We start from the raw sequence: 18,457 nt of genomic DNA, 5'->3' as shown, positions 1-18,457 counted from the left end.
CTGATTGCTCTCTTTCAGATGATAAGCAAGTACTGAAGATTTTGCAGCCTCCCTTGAACTGTAAAGCTGGCTGGCGGCAAAGCAGCTGGAATCAAACAGACTCTTATCCCAGATACCAAACTGCACTAAATCTTCAAACACAAGACGTGTATACAGAAGAAATCCTAGCAAGTCCTTAAATCTGAATGTGCTGGGGGTTTTTAACATCCTATCAAAACAGCACAAAAGCCTTCTTAAAATGATGGCAAGTCCATGCATATGCATATATTTTATATACATATATAAAAATATATGCAGATCCTGATTAGAAAAGGTAAGTGAATTCTCTTCAGACTTCAACAACAAAATTTTCTCACTGAAAAACAGAACAGTACAATCCCAGGTGAATTTAAATCCTTTTACTTAAAGCCATGCTAACTGGGTCAGCTTGGAGGTCCCTATCCTTTCCTCCAGCTCTGGAGGGCTGGCTGTCAGAGTCATCCACGCAGTTTCCAGGAATGTCCCCCCAGAGTCTGTGGCTGAGACACAGGCAAATTCAGTGTCTACAGGCGTCTCTTATGACAAGCCATTATATCAACAACAATTAAAGGTCCAGGGCAACAGACAAAATAAATTGTCTACAATAAGCTCCACAGCTTACACTTACTACTCATGAAACAGAAATGGAACTTCACCACGCTCTTCATATGCAGTTACAGAACAGATGCATCAGAGCAACAAAATGAAATAAAAAGAACATCCCCTAAACCAAAATAACAACCTGGTAGAAAAAGTTATGAAAATCAGAATGGCATCCTTTCAACGGCAACAACATGACAAAGAGTATTTCACTGTGACATAAAGCGTTTCATTCACGTGTGCACCACTGGCCAGCTTAGAATTTTAAGTAGACCAGGAGGATTGCAAACAACAAATTTTTAGACAACCAACATCTTCAAATTACACTTACTATGTCTTCACTGGCTATATGACTTTACCCCATCTGGTCAACAGTGAACTTGCATGTTATATGTATGAACATCAAAAACAGTGTAAGGGCTATCAGTGTAAGCTATCAGTCTAAACAACTGCACTGAATAGTCACTACAGCAATCCTCTTCGGCATCACAAGCTACCTTACACATAGTTTTTTCCCCTTCTGGCTTCCACATTACAGACTTGAAAAACAGAAGTTAATGTTCCTTCTTCATGAAATGCACAGTAACCTAATATAGGTTCATGGAAGGAAGAAAAAAAAAAGAGGAAATATAAATAAGCATTTGATGGAATCTCTTTATTCAGGAGGACAAAGAAAAATACAAATTTCAGGAATATACATGTATATCATAAGAAGGGATCATTTAGCTTCTGAATCTGTGTGAATTAACAGACGAAGTGAAAGTTGCCCTTCTGCTGCTGAACTGTTTTTGTCAGTGTGGGTACTTTGGCACAACAGGGAAGACGCGGGCGCATACAGCTGTCTCCTTTCTCCTGCCTACCTCTGCATCTGACCAACTGGATAGCTTAGTATTGCCCCATTCTCTGGGAACAGATTCACAGTATTGATCTTTTCCTCTAAACGATACAATTGCAGGAACTAAAAGCTTTTCTTCTGTGAGTCAGTAAGATCTGGGCACATAAAATTAGACTTTTTAAGGAGAGTATTTATATATTTGCAGAATACTTCCTAGTCTTTCTATGAACTATTTAAGAAGTTCCCTATCTTCTCCTTGTGTCCTCCTTAGATTCCATCTAAGGAAACTACAGATATCCTTTCTCCCTTGTCAAAAAAAATTCCCTAAGAATAACTTAACAACAGACATCACTACTTTAAGGCATGGCACAGTAATTCCCTCTACAACACTATATACTATCCTTATCTTCCTCCATTTCTGTTATTTTCTCTTTCAAAACAAAACAAAAATCTAATCTATATTGTACAAATCTGTACTAAGAAAAAGTGCTTTACTAAGTAATCTCCTTTTTCCAGTGTAATGATTGCTGACTATTACCTTAGTCAGATATAGATAGATAGAAACACATGAGCCAACAAAGGCTAGCTATTTGAATGTGAAAACAATAAATTACTTCATTTTAGTGCTAGATGATGTAGCCTGTAGCCTTCCTGTTACAACAAGCATTGATGAAAAAAAGCCTGCCAGCAGCAAGCTTAAAGAATGCCATCTAGGCCAGTCTGCCTGAAACTCTTAACATCAGAGTTCAGCTGCCACGAACTATTACTAGCCACATACAAAATGAAACAGTAACTCAAGGAAAACTAAGCTGAAAAGATCTTACTTGGAAGGAAAATAACTCTTGTTACTTTCTGTTAGCAACAGAGGAAGTAAGCCTTAACCTTAAAACCTGTCTCAGTAAGCATACATGAGCTTGTGAACATCAGAAATAAAGCAGGAGCCGTAACTCCAGAACAAAGCATTCTAAAACTGCTTTCAGATTACAGAGCATGTGAATCTCCCCAAAATGCACATTAGCCCAAAAGTCAAGGTTGTGATGAACATTAAATAGAGACATTTAAAAAACAAAAATAATAAAAAAGTCCCACACAGAGAGTCCTACTGGCATTACTAGCTATTAATTAAAACCAGGAGCCTTGAGTTCCCAAGTCTTAGTATGGAGGCTGCAACTTACATGTACAATGGCAAATAAACATCGAGTATAAGGTATATAAAAATAATAGTTTCTTGTGCCTAATGCATTGTCATCCTTAAAGGCATTAAACTCCCAAGTAACAAGGTCAAATTGGGGGGTGAGAAAATTTTATAGTCGGATTAAAACTTTAGTTCTGAATTCAAAAGAGTTGATCAGAGATGGAACTTATTTTGACTTTTCATCACGAAGTTGCTTAAACTTAAGCATGTTGCATGTTGTATCTGTCTCGCATCACCCGTAAAATATTATAATTGTCTTTCATCTGACTATGCATAATTAAAAGACTTGCAAAACCTACAGTGATTTTCCAATGAAATTTCTAAATCCACTGTATATAATAGTTGTATACTTGCGCTCTTTTTCAAGCATCTAAGAATTTTAATAGAAGTGACAAAAACATCTATTATTGATGCAGAAATTGTACTTACTTGGACCATTGTTTTGTCAGAGTACATCAATTCAATTGTCCGATGTATTCTAGATATACTTTCTTGTAAATCTAAAAGAAAAAAATAAAAAACCTCTTCTGTGACGCTGTATAAATGTGCAGGAATATATCTTTATTTTTTCTCGTTAAAGGCTCTGTACATTCCACAATTGATGCATCTGTTTACCTACCTATAGACCCAATGATGAATTTCAGATGAGAAAGCAGATAATGATTTGTGATCCACTGTTGCTCATTTCCTAAAACTCAACCAATCCCACTGATGCTGGAACAACTACTTACATGGTTTTCCTCAGGGCATCAGAATGGACTAAAAGGTCTACCCAGTCCAGAAAGTCTTTGCTCAGAAATTCACTGAATTCTCCCTCACTGAAGGGGCCACTCTACCCTAAACACCTCTGCAGATCACCAAGTCTAGGCCTAGCCCACTATCACACTGACATCTAAAATGCATTTGCAGATGGTCCTTCGGCATGGATCCCACGTCCATTTTGCTCTACTCTCCCCCAATACCTTGCATGCAGAAACCTTTGTTGAAAAAGCTGCGCTAAACAAACTCAATGCACTGTTTGCATCTTCAGTCAATATACCTCCAAGTCTACTAAGATGTATAACTGACTTTCTTATATGCTAGTGGTAAGTTCAGAAGTACAAAAAACAATTCAACACACACATGCACATTAAGGCTACTTCCCTCCCCTCCCTTCCCATGTCCAGAAGTCCTTTCCAAATGTGGCTACGTTCTCCAGTTTGTGGCAATACCTCTAGTATCGTTTTCTACTTCAGTCCTCCAGCGATGTAGACAGCCTTCTAGGACGGAAAGCTCTTCCTCAGTGATGTGCCTTGGTGCTGGATGCATTGGCAGATCAGGAGGAATTCGTGATTGTGTGAATGGTTTATGTATTACTGATCTTTGTACAGGAGATGTGCTTGGAACATCTGAAGAGGAAGGCCCCTGCTGATCTATTGTGCTGCATTCATTCAAAACACGAAATACCAAAATTGAATCATCACATACACATACTAAACGCTGCACTATAAAAACAAGCTTTTAATCTGAATACAAAAAAAAAAAATGGTAATTTCCTACAGAGCAATCCAAGAGAAGTACCTAAAACATCAATATGAAAATTACTACGTAAATCCTGAAAACTTTGTGGTATACCACATTAGCACAATAAGAACTTTGGTTACTATTATCACAAATAAAGGAATTGGATCGGTCAAGTCACAACTTACTTTACTTGAAATGCTATTCAACACCTTCAGATAATGTCACACAATAAAAATAATACAAGAGACTCTAATATTTATGGCTGGCTGTGAATTTAGCACTAAACTTGTTCCAAGCAAGTCTTGTGATTCAAACACTAAAGCGGCCAACTTACAAAAATTCTATGACGGGCAGAATATTAAAAATGAAAATCTGTTACATGTTTTTCTCCTCCTATCAACAAGATGGCATACATGTAATCCAACGTGTAACACGAATCTGCAGACCTTCTTAGCAAGGCACTGTTTATTTACTTTGGGTATGGCACCACGATACAGCCTGAGGAACCTGAGGAACTGTTCTATAGTTCAGAACATTGTCAGAATATTAAGAGCTTAGTGTCACTCCTCAAAACATGTGTTCACACTTTTAGAGGTTGACAAAAGTTGTAAGACTTGAATTTTTACAGAATAAACTTTCTATATAGGAATCTGAACAAAGTATAGAACTTCTGATATTGTATGTCATGCAGTCAATGGCAACTTAAAAGCTTTTCTTATCAGTCATCAATAGATATATGTTGGCATTCTATCAGTAATACATTTGAAATCTTTTAAAAGCTTCTTAGACTCATTTACTTCATCAAAGTATAAAATATAAGTATCTTGACTGAACCAGAGCCCAGCTTCCTGAATGCAATATAAAAAGTTCTGTTATAAATTGTTAGCGTTCACCTAGTCAAGACCTATCCTAACTTGTACTCTACTTTATTAACTAATACTAACAGTTACTAGCTTCAATAGTGAGAAAAAGATCTTTCTTAGACATTTATCTCCCTAATGCTTTGGCTACTCTGAATTTAAAGTTGGGCCGTTAGGTTCCTGACTATCTCAATCAGGAATGTAAGCAGAGCAAAATAGAAGAAAGAGTTTAACTCTCAAGCAAAAATTAAAAGAAATCTACACCAGAAACCTGAAAACTCTGCAGCACATATGTGCTGCCCAAATTCAGATTCTTAAAACCATATAAGCCACCTGGGAACCAGTAACCTCATCAGATATTGTGTTTATTTGGAAATGTAGATGTCCTTTCAAGTAAGCAAAGGACAACGACCTGCTGTTTAAAAAACTACACAAGTTTTGATGTTCAGGACCATCAAGCACTATAGTTCTTGTGCTTCATTTGAAAATGGTAGTTCTCCACCTAAAGAAGTTCTTACAGGCACATTGGAGAATACCAGATTGTTAACTTTTTGTCTTAATTTATTTTTAAGTCTGTCGTGACGAAAAATACTTCTAGAAAGAGAGCAGAAATCTTACACTATAAGCCTTAGGAGATGCCTGGTTGTATCAATCCAATGAATGAAACAGATTTCTTCCCCTCTCTCTCAGCTGTTGGATTTACCCTGAACAGGTCACTTGTGTCTCACCCTGGGAGGAGAGTTGGGAAGCAGCCCTTACCTGGGTGAGGTCTGGGCAGGCAGCGTCCCACTGGAGGGGGCACTAGCACCCAGGTCATCCACTGGAGATGTGCACACCGGTTTGCTGGAGGCAAACTCCAAGGCATACTGCAGGACATCTACCAAGGGGAATCGTTTAGGACCAGAACCATAGCTTAAATATCTGTTAACCATAAAATGTATTAATGCCATCACTCACATATACCAAAAAAAAAAAAAAAAAAAAAAAACACAAAATAATAATAATAAAAAAATAAAAATCAAACAAACAAAACGGATTTTTTCTGGTTGACTACAAATAAAGCAAGCCTTTCCTAGCAAGTTCCATAAACCACAACTATCATGCTTAAACAGTTTCCAAAGGAAACGGTAAAAGAAGAGAGATACAGCAGTGAAATTGAGAGCAAACAACTACACAAAATGTAGAGTTGAAAGGAGTTATTCTGTTCTACATAGCCCATAACATTATTTCCATTTACACTGGGAACAATTATCTATAGTACCGTTCTAATCTCTGTTGTAAAACCGTGAGATACTCTTTGAGTCTCTTGATTTCATCCCGTTTAATTCTTGTTATTTCTCTGTTTTTGTGCATATACCTGTAAAACATGAAAGTTACATCAGTCCATATAATTAGAACACTGAAAACAAGGTCTGTATTCATCAGCAATGACACTTAGTGCTAAAATCAAAAAAACAAAGAAAAAAATTCATGCTCCAAAACTTGTTTTATCTACAACATATCAAGACCTGAGAAGTAAATTAATTATGCCCATCCCCGTGCCCCAACTTTCAGTAATGCTTTATCCCCAGTGTCAAAAGCTCTATTCATACACACCATGGATGCATCCTATAAATGTATACAAACAAGTATTTGGAAAGCTTCTGAAGTGGTTTTAGAAGCAGCCAGGTAGCAATAATCTTGCTTCATTGCTTAGGCTCACAAATAACATTTAGTATCTAGAAAGCCATGATGATAGTTCACCTCTACATACAGACATCATGCACTGATGCTGCAGGTCCTTACATTCTGGGTATCTTCAAACCATGCAGTCTACCTGGAACACCATGAAATATCTGACTTTTCTCACCCTCTTTCCTGAGCTGACCAATAAACACTGCAAGACAGTGACATTTTACTGAGTATTTTGCCTGTGTATATAACTACCTAGTAATAAGTTAAAAACTGAAGTGTAAGTGGGTTTTGGCATGATGTAGCAGTATGTCGTAAGTTGCTATCTGTGTATATTTTCTGAAGCAGTCACTGAAACCCATGAAATTACAACTTTTTCAGACAGAATAGAAATTTACTGTGATTTACCTGGCTATGAGATGCACTAGCAACCTCATGAAACTCAAGACGTTAAATTTACATTTATACTAAGACTTTGCAGATAATATACTGTACCTGTCCAGGTATAAAATTGGAGGAAATTCTAATTTGTTGTGTATCTTCTCTGGTCTCCCCAAAGCCTGATTAAATTCAAATCTTGATAACTCAAAAGTTAAGACAGGAGGAAGCTCAGTGAACCAGTGCTGAACAAAGCAAAAACAGAAAAACCCACAATAAATGTCTTTCAGCAACAGAACTTCAGTAATAATGGTACAATACTTGCACACTGACATAGCTGTGGTAGAAATTGCTTTTAGAGAGTGTATCAGCATAAGCTTTCTAAAGCTTCTGTCTTTCAGCTTCACTGAAAACAGAGATCATTTGTCACCTGTGCACATCAGAGCATTTCAACTCACCTACTGCTAACTGCATTAAAGCAGAGCAGGCAGAAAGGCATTCCTTTCACATTTATCTCACTTGTACTAAAAGCAATCTACTCTTGAACCTCTCTGCCTTGCCAACTGTTCTACTATTCTTCTATAACTCTCTAAAGGCCAGAGAAAGGCTTGTTTATACTTTATGAAGTGATCTTCCTTCTAGTTCCCTCAGACTCGTTTCTGACCCTTTCATTCACCTGGTAACACTCGAAGTTTCTAATGACCTCCTTACACATCAGTAAGTGCTCTCAGCACTGTAAAACTGAAAACTTTTTTTCTTGAAATCTCCTTCATATAAAAACTGCCTCTTGAAGTTTTTTCTCTCTCATAATCACTGCTAACCTGTCCATGGATGAACCTGTTATTATCACCTTATCCCAGCTTTCTTTGGATATTCATCAATGCTCTATCCTTAGTCTCTTTTTATACTTTGCTTCTCAGTAAACCCAACTACAAGACAAATTTAATTCCATCTCCTGAATTAGAATTATTTTTTTTTATCTCCACTCCCCAAAATAAAAAAATGTAGTCTATGCATTTATAGATATCTAATATATTTTGGAAGTCTAAGCATCAAGCTGAGCTTCTCCTGATTACTGTAGACATGGCTGTCAGACAATTTTGATGCCAATGTCCAATGTATTTGACTCAGGGCTCAATTCAAGCTCTCTACCCAGCAAAACATCTTGAATATTCTTTTCACGTAATACCTCCAAGACAGACTTTTCTTCCTTTGCTCATGGCTAAAATTCTGGTCTAGTTTCTCGACTATTTACTATTTCACAACTCAGTGCTATATTTCCTCTCTTCTCCCCTCGCCAAGCTTTAGCAAACAGTCTTGTCACTCTAACAGCTACCCAGGCTGTTGATGAATTTTCCTAGTTCGCTGCCTTCAAAGTACCTCCTCATCCTCCACACAAAATGAGCTGCCTTCCCTGGTCTTGTCTGTGTTAGCCTTCACCAAGTACCACCTCAGTTTTAAAGGAGCCAATTATAACTTATGTTGTGCAGCTCCTTCACACAGCAGTACATTTCAGTGCTAAAATCAGCAAACCCAAATCACAATCCTTCCCTAAAACCTTTCTACTGACCCCAAACCACTTAACAATGAGTAAACTCCTAACATGCTGAAGTTCATCAACCATAGTGCTGACAACTGCTATCTGACTTTCTTCTTACTTCTAAGCCCAAGTGTGTACACTGACCTCCATCTTTTCCTGAGTTTGGTTTTAAGTTCCTTGGGATAGGGAATGTTTCTTTTTACCTGTTTGAATGTTAACTCACGTGCCAACACCCTATTGCATGGCTGAGGTTTTTATGCACTATTTTTATAAACATAGTGAACAACGAACTAAACATCCCATTAAAAAGAATGGTGGAAACAAGAAAGAATCTTACTTTCAGGATAAAATGGATCTCTCAATACACAAGACTACCATATCAAGTTAGACATCTATCACCTCAGATGAATGCCACTTGAAGACTTTATTCAGCAGAGACAAGAAATTCAGCTTCCTTCAGTAATTCCAAATCTTCTAACTTTGAGGCATTAATTTTTAAGCACTACTAATAGCTGCAGCCACTACAAATTAATTATTTAAGTCCAGGGAAATATAATCAATTTACTTGGCTCTGGTAGTAATAAAGTAATGCTTTCTACTTTAGGTTTTAATGTTAACTTTCTCATTTTGCCACTGCTGTCAACATGACTATGTTTTCACATGCTAAGAAGCTAAACTGATTAAAATCCAGACACCTTCACAGAGCTCAAAGTTTAACACTAGAACAGCACGTGACTATCCTTTCATCCACTATAGAACCTTTTTTAACCATTAAAGGTTAAAAATAAAATAAAATAAAATAAAATAAAATAAAATAAAATAAAATAAAATAAAATAAAATAAAATAAAATAAAATAAAATAAAATAAAATAAAATAAAATAAAATAAAATAAAATAAAATAAAATAATAAAAGGAGAAATATGACCTCTCTGGAGATCAAATACCAGCAACAGGTTGAAACCAGTGATGTAATACCAAAAGATGATTCTCTCAATAATCTAGAAGAGATACAAGCCCCAAAATTAATGAACCTATAATGCCAGACATCAGAACATGCAGGGCAATAAACAGTGGGTCACAAGACACACACACAAAAAAAAAAAAAAAAAAAAGACAAAAACAACAACAACAAAAAATGAAAAATAAACAGCATGACAGTAACATTTTGAGAGAAGCCCACAGAAGCATTCAACTCACCTCTTGACCAGACTTGGCAGAGTTTTCTGAATGGAGAGATTCAATTTCCCCTTCAATCATTGCAGCTTCTAGGCACTCATGCAGATCTTTAAAGCCATTAACCTGGAGTGGATACTGGCCAAACATTTCTGTGTTTTCAAATTTTTTACCTTCACATAAGAAATTAAACATTAAAGGTTAAGTGATCATTCCTAAAACTGTAAAACAAAACAAAAGAACAATAACCACCAAACAAACAATTCTATGTCACCTGGCCTAGTCTACTGAACAATGCTCACATTTTCTTATTGAGCAACTCACTTATATATCTTTAAGATACTTCAAAAGTCGCTTCAACATAACACTGAAAATGACTGTTTTTCTTCTTAAACAATTTTTGCCTTGTTTCTGCACTTATCTGTTATATCAAAAAAAAAAACAAACAAAAAAACTCACAATGTTTTATGTGTGTAAAACTGTGATGTGAAGTCAAAGTCCTCCACTTGCAAATAGCAGCTGAGTAGTACAACCCTGTACTGTATCATCACTCTGTGGAACTGCTGGTATGAAGCTGCCCTTTATACATTTTGCAAAAATAAGCCTCAAGAGCACATTCATGATTTCTGTCCTGAAAACAAGATCGTAATTTGGTAATAGTGCATAAAGATGTATGTTTAAACATGAGAAGAAATATGGGTGGCGAGTGATTTCAATTTAAAATTGTTACTGACTTTAGGATGAAATAAATTTAGTCTTCTTGCATCAGCCAGTTTCTTTTCCTTGGTTTGTTTTTTATATCTCCTCTGTTGAGATGAGAATGTGAGGGACTAAAGTACTCAAATGCAGAAGAGTGAGAATACTAGCTAGTAGCAAGTAATCTGGAGAACATTTTTGAAGTCTGACAGCAAAGCAGCATTAGCTACAGTATTCCAGGCCAAGAAACAACCTGGAAAACACTTTAAAGATTATAGCTGGTTCATTCAAACACATCTCAAGAAACATTTGCTCTTGGGATGGGGACTGAATAAGCAACATTAAAATGCTTTCACAGCTGACGGCCTCCTGGAAATTGACAATAATGCAAATCTGCAAATTAAATGTAGATAACAAAGAGAAGCTCATTCTACACTCTCTGACTCCTCAGCACACTCTGTGACATTGACCTTGACCAGGCTTCTGATGTTTCCTTGTTTTCAAGGAACAATACTTTTAAGAAGGTGAGTTATCTGTACCAGAAACTGTACAGAAGAAAATGCAGTAATTGAAATTCAAAATTTTATTAACTGAAGCAGAGTGTCAGAGACTAGCTGTAGGAAATGCAGTCGTTTGACTTCTGTACACCTTTAGCAGGGCAAAAATGCCATGATAATCAGTTCTTGCAACCATTTTTGCTCAGCATCTCCCCTTAACTTCTGTGCTTCAGGACATACACTCAACTCCTGAAAGGTATCAAAACAGTCTTCCTGGACTGCTGAAGTTCACTACATTCACGTTCAGGATAACCTTTTGACACACACTGCAGGTGTATTCTCCAAGTGTATTTCTGCAGACAGCTAAAATCATATAAATGCATCATTTACCTAGGTACTTAGATAAGCACTCAACAGGCACCAGCAGAGAAGTCCGAGCAAATTCAGGTGCATACCTTCAAGTACACCAACTGCTAGAAATCGTCCATAAAACAACTCCACCATTGGGTTCTTTGGTTTCTCTCCATCCCTGAAAACAGAGTGTGTTAGCGCAAGATCCCACAAAGCCGTAAATCTTTTTACAAAAATAAGAGTAGAATATTTTGAATTCATTATGGAAATGCCGCCTATTTTACTTAGTTACAGTTCATTATGTTTTGTTCTTTCCACTAAAGGCAATAACAATTCACATATTTGCAATAGTAAGTACAATCTGAAAATTAAGTTTCAGAAGTGCTTCATTTCAAGAAAATTTATGTAAATCAAATTCATTTTGTGAGTGGTTAAATAGCACATAGCCCTTGTAAAAAAAAAAGAAAAAAAAAAAGTTTCTTCCAACACTCTAGAAACAATTGCATATTCAAAAGACAGTTTACAGATGTTCACGTACACAAACTATGAACATTATCTTCTGAAAAGGGAAACAGGAGCAAGGTTTTGAAGAATTTACACTATAGTACTGAAAAGTAAAACTACACTCAAGTGAGAAACAAGCTAACATTACTGACAATATATATCTCTATTGTTCAGAAATTTTGGAATTCATTCATTAAGATTTCTAACATAAAAGAAGTAGGTGAAAAAGGAAATTAATGGTAAATTTAAAGTATCAGCATGTATGGAAAATTACATTTTAACTGATATAAGCTATAGAGTTGGATCTTTTTCAGCCATACAGTTAGAGACAGATTTTCATTTGGTTGGGTTGCCTTTTCCTTATTGAAATGTTCAATTTAGAGAGTAGTAGAACAATCTTACCTCTCTTCTTCAGCTTTAATTTGGAAGGCATCTTCTAACCAATCTAATAATTTGTGTGTAAATTCACTAACATCTTGCTGTTGGAAAATATTAAACGGTCAGTAAACATTCACATATACTACAGAATACAATGAAGTACCACTTTACATGATCAGCATAGAAGCACATCCTCTTACAAGAACTCCAGAGTCACACTATGCCTAAGACTATGCCATAGTTTTGTTTTTTTACGGGTAGCTTTCACAGTCCTGTGATTCTCATTACTTGGGCTCAGCTTTCATACCATGGCAATTCAAAGGCATCTCATGAATCCCATTGTTCAAACCCTTTGGTATCTATCAAGTGGTGACTAATATTACTTTCACCAAGCACTAAATTCAGCATGTTGCTGCAGCTAAATACCTTAACCATATAACCTCATGAGCGAAAAATAAATCTTATGAAGAAACAAAGTGTTTCTCAGAAAAGCAAAATACAGATGCAGTGATTTAGGCAAGATACTTGAATATGGATATTATGGCCCACAAAACCAGTATCTAGACAAATAGTATACTTGGCTTACACAGCCTTGGATGTGTAAGATCAGAAAAATTAAACTCTTTCAAAAAACACAAACTTAGACTTTAAACTAAGCCCTAAAAGCAAAAAAGTGGGACTACTAAGAAGGTTTCAAAAAGGGTGTTAGGTACTTTACTTTGAGGTTTCTAATATAATAAGAAAGTAAGAAAGTGTACTGCATCTGGTAGTCATGATGCCAGAGATTATTTATTAAATTTGTTTTTTATATTTATTTAAATAAAGGTTACTGGAGGTCACAATATTAGAAAAAAATGTTCAAAAAGACTAATAATTAGAATTCTCTTTTTAGCACCTGTGGACATTTTGGCTTTTTGATTGTCCATTTTAAGTATTCCCTATTGCTAGATGACCATATGAGAGCATGCATAATCTTGAATAAAATTGCACAAAAATTACCTGTTGGGAATCATTTGATTTAAAAGCATCTTTAAGAATCTCAACTGCTCTAGATGGGTCGACATATTTTCTCTTTGAACCAACTAGAAGTGCAAACAGGTACCTCAGTTCACGCATGAAAGGCAGATTCCTATGTTCCTGTATTTGAAGAATTAAAAATATTTAACAAAGCAGCAACAAAAACATAGTTTTAAGAAGTGTTACTGAATGAGCTAAACAAATATTCCACCAGTTGTCATACTAATACTTAAACTTACACGCATTACTACCAAGATTGTGTTACCTGGCTTTTACTTTTTAGTTTTATCACAGAACCACAGGCTAGTTGAGGTTGGAAAAGATGGTGGCCATCCTGTCCAGGCCCCTGCTTAAGCAGGGACACCCAGAGCCGGTTGCCCAGGACCATGCCAGGGAGCTTCAAAGAAGCTCTTCAGGAAGGGTGACTCCACAACCTCTCTGGGCAGCCTGCACCAGTGTCTGGTCAGCTGCACAATGAAGTGCTTCCTGATGTTCAGAGGGAACCTCCCACTGATTACAGATAACGTCCTATTTACACAATAACCTTCTCTGGAAAGAAAACTACACTTCAAGAACTGAAACCTCCATGAAACCACAACTAGACATGGCTGTTTGGCTCAAAATAAGGCTGAATGAACATGTGGAAAAGCTGAGCTGAGCTTAAGACAAAACAGTTAATCCCAAGACTTACTACTAAATATTACACACCCAGCGCCACAAGCCAACTTCTCCATGCTCATTTCTATTAGGCGTGTGACCCCAGTTTTGTATGTCTTACCATGAATCTTATTTGGGAGCCACTAAACAAATTTCAGCTGATATACATAGCTTACAACCATACTGGAGAATGAAAAGGAAAAAAGAAAAGAGATACCTTTTCCCTACAGGATAATCCATGGAATTTTAGTTTTATAAGAAAAATATTTTTCCATATAATCACTGCATCTCATTATCAGGTATGACTTATCCCTACACTTATCATACAACTCCAATATAGCAAAAGTGAAGTTAATTGGATAAACAATGGAGGAAAGCTATTTACAATTATGTGTGCATCTGATACACTGAGCAGAAGAAAAAAAATTGAAGTTGAGTGAATTATTAAAAATACAACACAAGAATAATTAGATGAGATAAGAAATAGCATGCAAGCTTCATTTAGTGTAAGAAAGTTGAAAGCATGCAGGTTCCTCAAAGAACACCACATACAGCCCTATCAGTTAGTGCAGGCAGATTTTACAAAGCCTCAAGTAAAACACTGCAACCATATGCATCACTTTTGTTGACTTAGCATCCCTCTCTAAATCTAGCAGAATTACTTGTGAGCCTATGCACTGCCTTTGTTTGAAGTTTTTTTGTTACCTGAAGACTCTGAATTTATAACGTGTAAATAGATTGTTATTTCTCTTAACAGAAATAGCCTGCTCTCTTGAAAACTTAAAAAAAATAAATAAAAAATTATATGGTTTCCAGGAAAGAAACAAAAGAACTACCTTCACCTGTATAATGAAAAACAAGTAAATTGAAACACAATCAATCACACCATAGATTAATCCACAATTTTACTGCTGTGGAGACTGGATATCATTCTTACTCCCGAGCAAATAGTTGACACACGCTTGTGAAATTAAAACCCATGTAATATCCACTTGCATGTAGAACAAATTATGATACAAACACAGCACAGATGTCAGATACGGGCCAAACTGGAATAACTTGGTGACAAATGTGCTCATCAAAGAGCAGACCTGTTTAGTTATTCACCTGTGAATCCAGTGCACATAAAGCTTCTAGTACATACAGTCTTTTATTTCATCTTTAAAAACCATGCATTGTGTGGAACTGGAATGTGTTCTGCTTATTACTTAAAAACTACTTCTGGTCATGTAAATCCCCAAAATGTTTCACTTGCTCTTCTAGTACACCTTGCAAAACATTGACCAATTACACCAATGTTCACAGAAAAGGCTGAAGACTTTGTCAAATGACACCCTAATTCAGCAATCAGTCTTCATAATTAGAATAAAATCAGTTTTCCATTTATATCTTTAAATCAATTTCTAACAAGAAAACAGAGAAACAAGTTCTGAAGTGATTTGTTCTTACTATTTTCATAAAGTGATCTACTAAAGATGAACAGAGTTTTAGATACATTTTATCAAGATGCTTCAGAACTAGCAATCACCTGTTCACAGGCATAATATACGTGTAGATGATTGACCAAAGAATAATCTAGATATCATCTTTCTTTTATTAAATTTGAATTGCAGAAGCAATAAGCATTCTTGCATTACCCACCCAGTCTTACACTACTTACTTTGCTGAGTTTCAGAAATAATTGTAGTTTTGGGTTATCAACTGGCTACTGATTTCAAAATGATTACTCAGAACAAATGTTCCTCTAAAGCCGAAAAAGGTTCTCTAAAATGAATAAAATGTGTTGGGTTTTTTTTTGAAAGCTCTCTTTAATGCATTTGCCATCATCCTTTAACATGTAGGCATTAGCTCAACAAACAGCGATTCTGACTAAACAAAGCCTAAAATCTTCAAGTGGATGTGAGCCAGTCCCCAAGCCATGGACAGTTCTACAAAGGACTCACATTTTATTACAAAAAGAACTGCTGAAGTAACCACAGCACAGCACAAGGTTCTCAATATTCAAGTACACTCTACATGAAATGAGAAAAAAGTTAAAATCAATTTTAAAACAAAAGCTGTACAGAAAGTTTATCATCTAAAATGTTCTCTATTTTATCACCCATCTTGCCTGCATAAGCAACTTCTTAATGCTCTGATGTTGGGACAATCTATGATTAAGAAATGCTTCTAAAGCAATCTAGATGTTTAATGCATAGCAAGCATTCATTATTCTCAGTCAGTATGCCAGGACACTGGCATAACAATAATGTTGAAACACTGGGAAGGACATGCTGACCTGTAATACAGTAACCCCTTTCTTGTGATAATAAAAAGCTTCTTGAAGATCCAGTCCACACCAAATATTCAGGTGGCCTCACTGCATACAGCTGGAGCTGCATGGCAGCAGGAGCTAAGAGAGCTGGGAGGGCACAGGGGCTGCAGTGACTACAGCCAACCATATTTTGTTCCGCAGGAAGAAGCTGAGTAACACACCAACCGAGGAAAAGGAATTTCACATGAGAAGAAAAAACTGATCTGAGATTTTAAATGTATGCCAATGTTTGAAAAACAAGAAAAACAAAGTCCAGTTAACTGAGGCAAACATGCGTGCATTTTTTTTTGTGCTGGTGGCAGTGGGTTTTTTTGTTTGCTTAAGTAAAAAATTTATACAAATGACTTCTGGATGAAAAATTTTACATGTCAAATTATTACCGGCATTTAGATTCAATATATTGATAGGAAAGGATGGAAACATCTTACTATGGAATATTGCCTGAAGTGCAACCAAATGCTTTAATTCTATATCAAGACACTGTCACAATCTTAGAATTAAACCCTACTTTCCATCAAACAGAAACAAAACAAGATGACAAGATGTAAACCAAGGTCTTGAAAATCTGAGATTATTAATTTTTTTCTTTATTAGCAGGTTATGTAAGTCACACCCAGCATTTAAGATTAAGTGGGGAAAAAAAAAAGCAAAACCAAAAAAAAAACAAACCACACACACAAACCACTATCAGCACCAAAAAAAAAAAAAAAAAAAAAAGAGAGAGAAAAAAAAAAAAACAACACTGAGTCACGATATTTTTTAAAACAAGTAAGAAGACAGAAGTACATTTTCCAGGGCATTTTTTCTCCAGGACTTTTTTTTCTTGTCAAGTGGAGGTTTATATTACAACTTTAAATGAATTTGATTCTACTTGTCTTCACCATATAATGAAATATAAGCACCATATTTGGGGACATGCCTATTTATTTCTACTGTCTATGTTTCAACTAATGAAGAGTTCTCTTTTCTGAACGTCTACCCACAACATATTTCAACATAAATGCAATCCCCTTTGAGCTGCAGATAAGAGATATGAGTGCATAAATAATTTACAATTCCATTCTGGTATTTAGACGTAGGAGAGGATACAAACTACTGCTAATCTTACTAGCAGGCTTGCAGTAGGTTCCTACACAACTCCCTATCATTTGCTCAGTGTCTCACAAATTTACACAGCCTTAGTATTGTTTGTCATGGTCAGAATTTCTAAGCAATAGCACTTTGGAATTGCTAAAGTCGCATATGGCTTCTAACATCAATGCTCTGGTAAGCCATTTTTCAAAGACAACAACATGGCATTATCTATTTCGTATCTCCTCTTTGATGCCAACTGCCTTTTTAAGCCCTCAAAAATGACGGTAAAGAAATTTGAGTACTGGAGTATATTATTAAAACAACCAATAATGAAACACAGGCCAGAAAGTCAATCTAAAAAAAAAATAATTAAATATTTCAGGAAAACTCTTTGGTAGAACATAACATGACTTTATTCTGCCCTTACTAAAATACACCATCTTGCCACACTCTTGTGATATGTTCCCAACACTACCAATGCTGTATCTGCACACCATCTCACAATCTATTGCAAACATTTTTTTCCTTAAGAAAACAAGTGACACCTTGTTCTTCAGTGGGGGGAATGAGGGTGCAGGTGGAAAAAGGGATTATACAATTATGATTGAACATGCAACTTCCCTTTAACGGTGCATACCTAGAGGTTTTGAAAATGGACACTAATTTCTTTGTTTTTTGTTTGTTTGTTTGTTTGAATTGCAGCTTAATTTTTGCTAGTGAACATTCCAATCAAGCCTGAAGTGCCAAACAAATAAAAACAGGCTGACAACACACTCCATGTGTAAAATCTAAAAGGAAGGAGTAAAGGACAACAGTCTAATTTCTGGATATGCAAGAATTCATTGCTCTGTTTACCTGAAAAACCAGGACATTAAGTGTTTTCACATTTCATGCAGCTACTTCCTCTTTCCATTTCTTTAACTATTTTATAGCACAGAATTCAGTGTACTCCTATGCATTTTTCCTCAGAGAGCATCTACTGAAGGAAGAAAACTTGGCCTGTTTTGTCTGTCAGTCCATGCCCATTCTTCCACATTAACCTGAGGTTACAAGAAACCTGAGCCAACTCCTCTGTTCCACAACCCCATATGAATACCAGAATGAGCATGAGAAAATTTATGTTTACAATCACTTTGCTAAATGTCCAGAAGAGACTAGCTAATAATCAAAAGCTTAATCTCAGATCATGAGTTGC

General features: G+C 36.0%; 1 protein-coding gene across 3 annotated transcripts in view; it reads right to left on the bottom strand.

The window, feature by feature from the left end:
- USP25 (ubiquitin specific peptidase 25) overlaps nucleotides 1-18,457 on the bottom strand; it is a 93,447-nt gene that overhangs the window by 22,206 nt on the left and 52,784 nt on the right. For all 3 annotated transcript variants that reach the window (XM_084516730.1, XM_084516728.1, XM_084516729.1), the window contains exons 7-15: nucleotides 13,200-13,337; nucleotides 12,225-12,301; nucleotides 11,423-11,496; nucleotides 9,799-9,947; nucleotides 7,178-7,305; nucleotides 6,273-6,368; nucleotides 5,771-5,932; nucleotides 3,860-4,068; nucleotides 3,078-3,148 (exon numbers count right to left, since the gene is read on the bottom strand). In XM_084516730.1, the coding sequence (XP_084372856.1) occupies nucleotides 3,078-3,148; nucleotides 3,860-4,068; nucleotides 5,771-5,932; nucleotides 6,273-6,368; nucleotides 7,178-7,305; nucleotides 9,799-9,947; nucleotides 11,423-11,496; nucleotides 12,225-12,301; nucleotides 13,200-13,337 (1,104 nt within the window). The remainder of the gene's footprint in view (nucleotides 1-3,077; nucleotides 3,149-3,859; nucleotides 4,069-5,770; nucleotides 5,933-6,272; nucleotides 6,369-7,177; nucleotides 7,306-9,798; nucleotides 9,948-11,422; nucleotides 11,497-12,224; nucleotides 12,302-13,199; nucleotides 13,338-18,457) is intronic.

This window comes from Aythya ferina (genome assembly GCF_964211825.1).
Source record: "Aythya ferina genome assembly, chromosome: 1".
NCBI lineage: Eukaryota > Metazoa > Chordata > Aves > Anseriformes > Anatidae > Aythya > Aythya ferina.
This window is presented reverse-complemented; position numbering and strand designations above follow the sequence as displayed.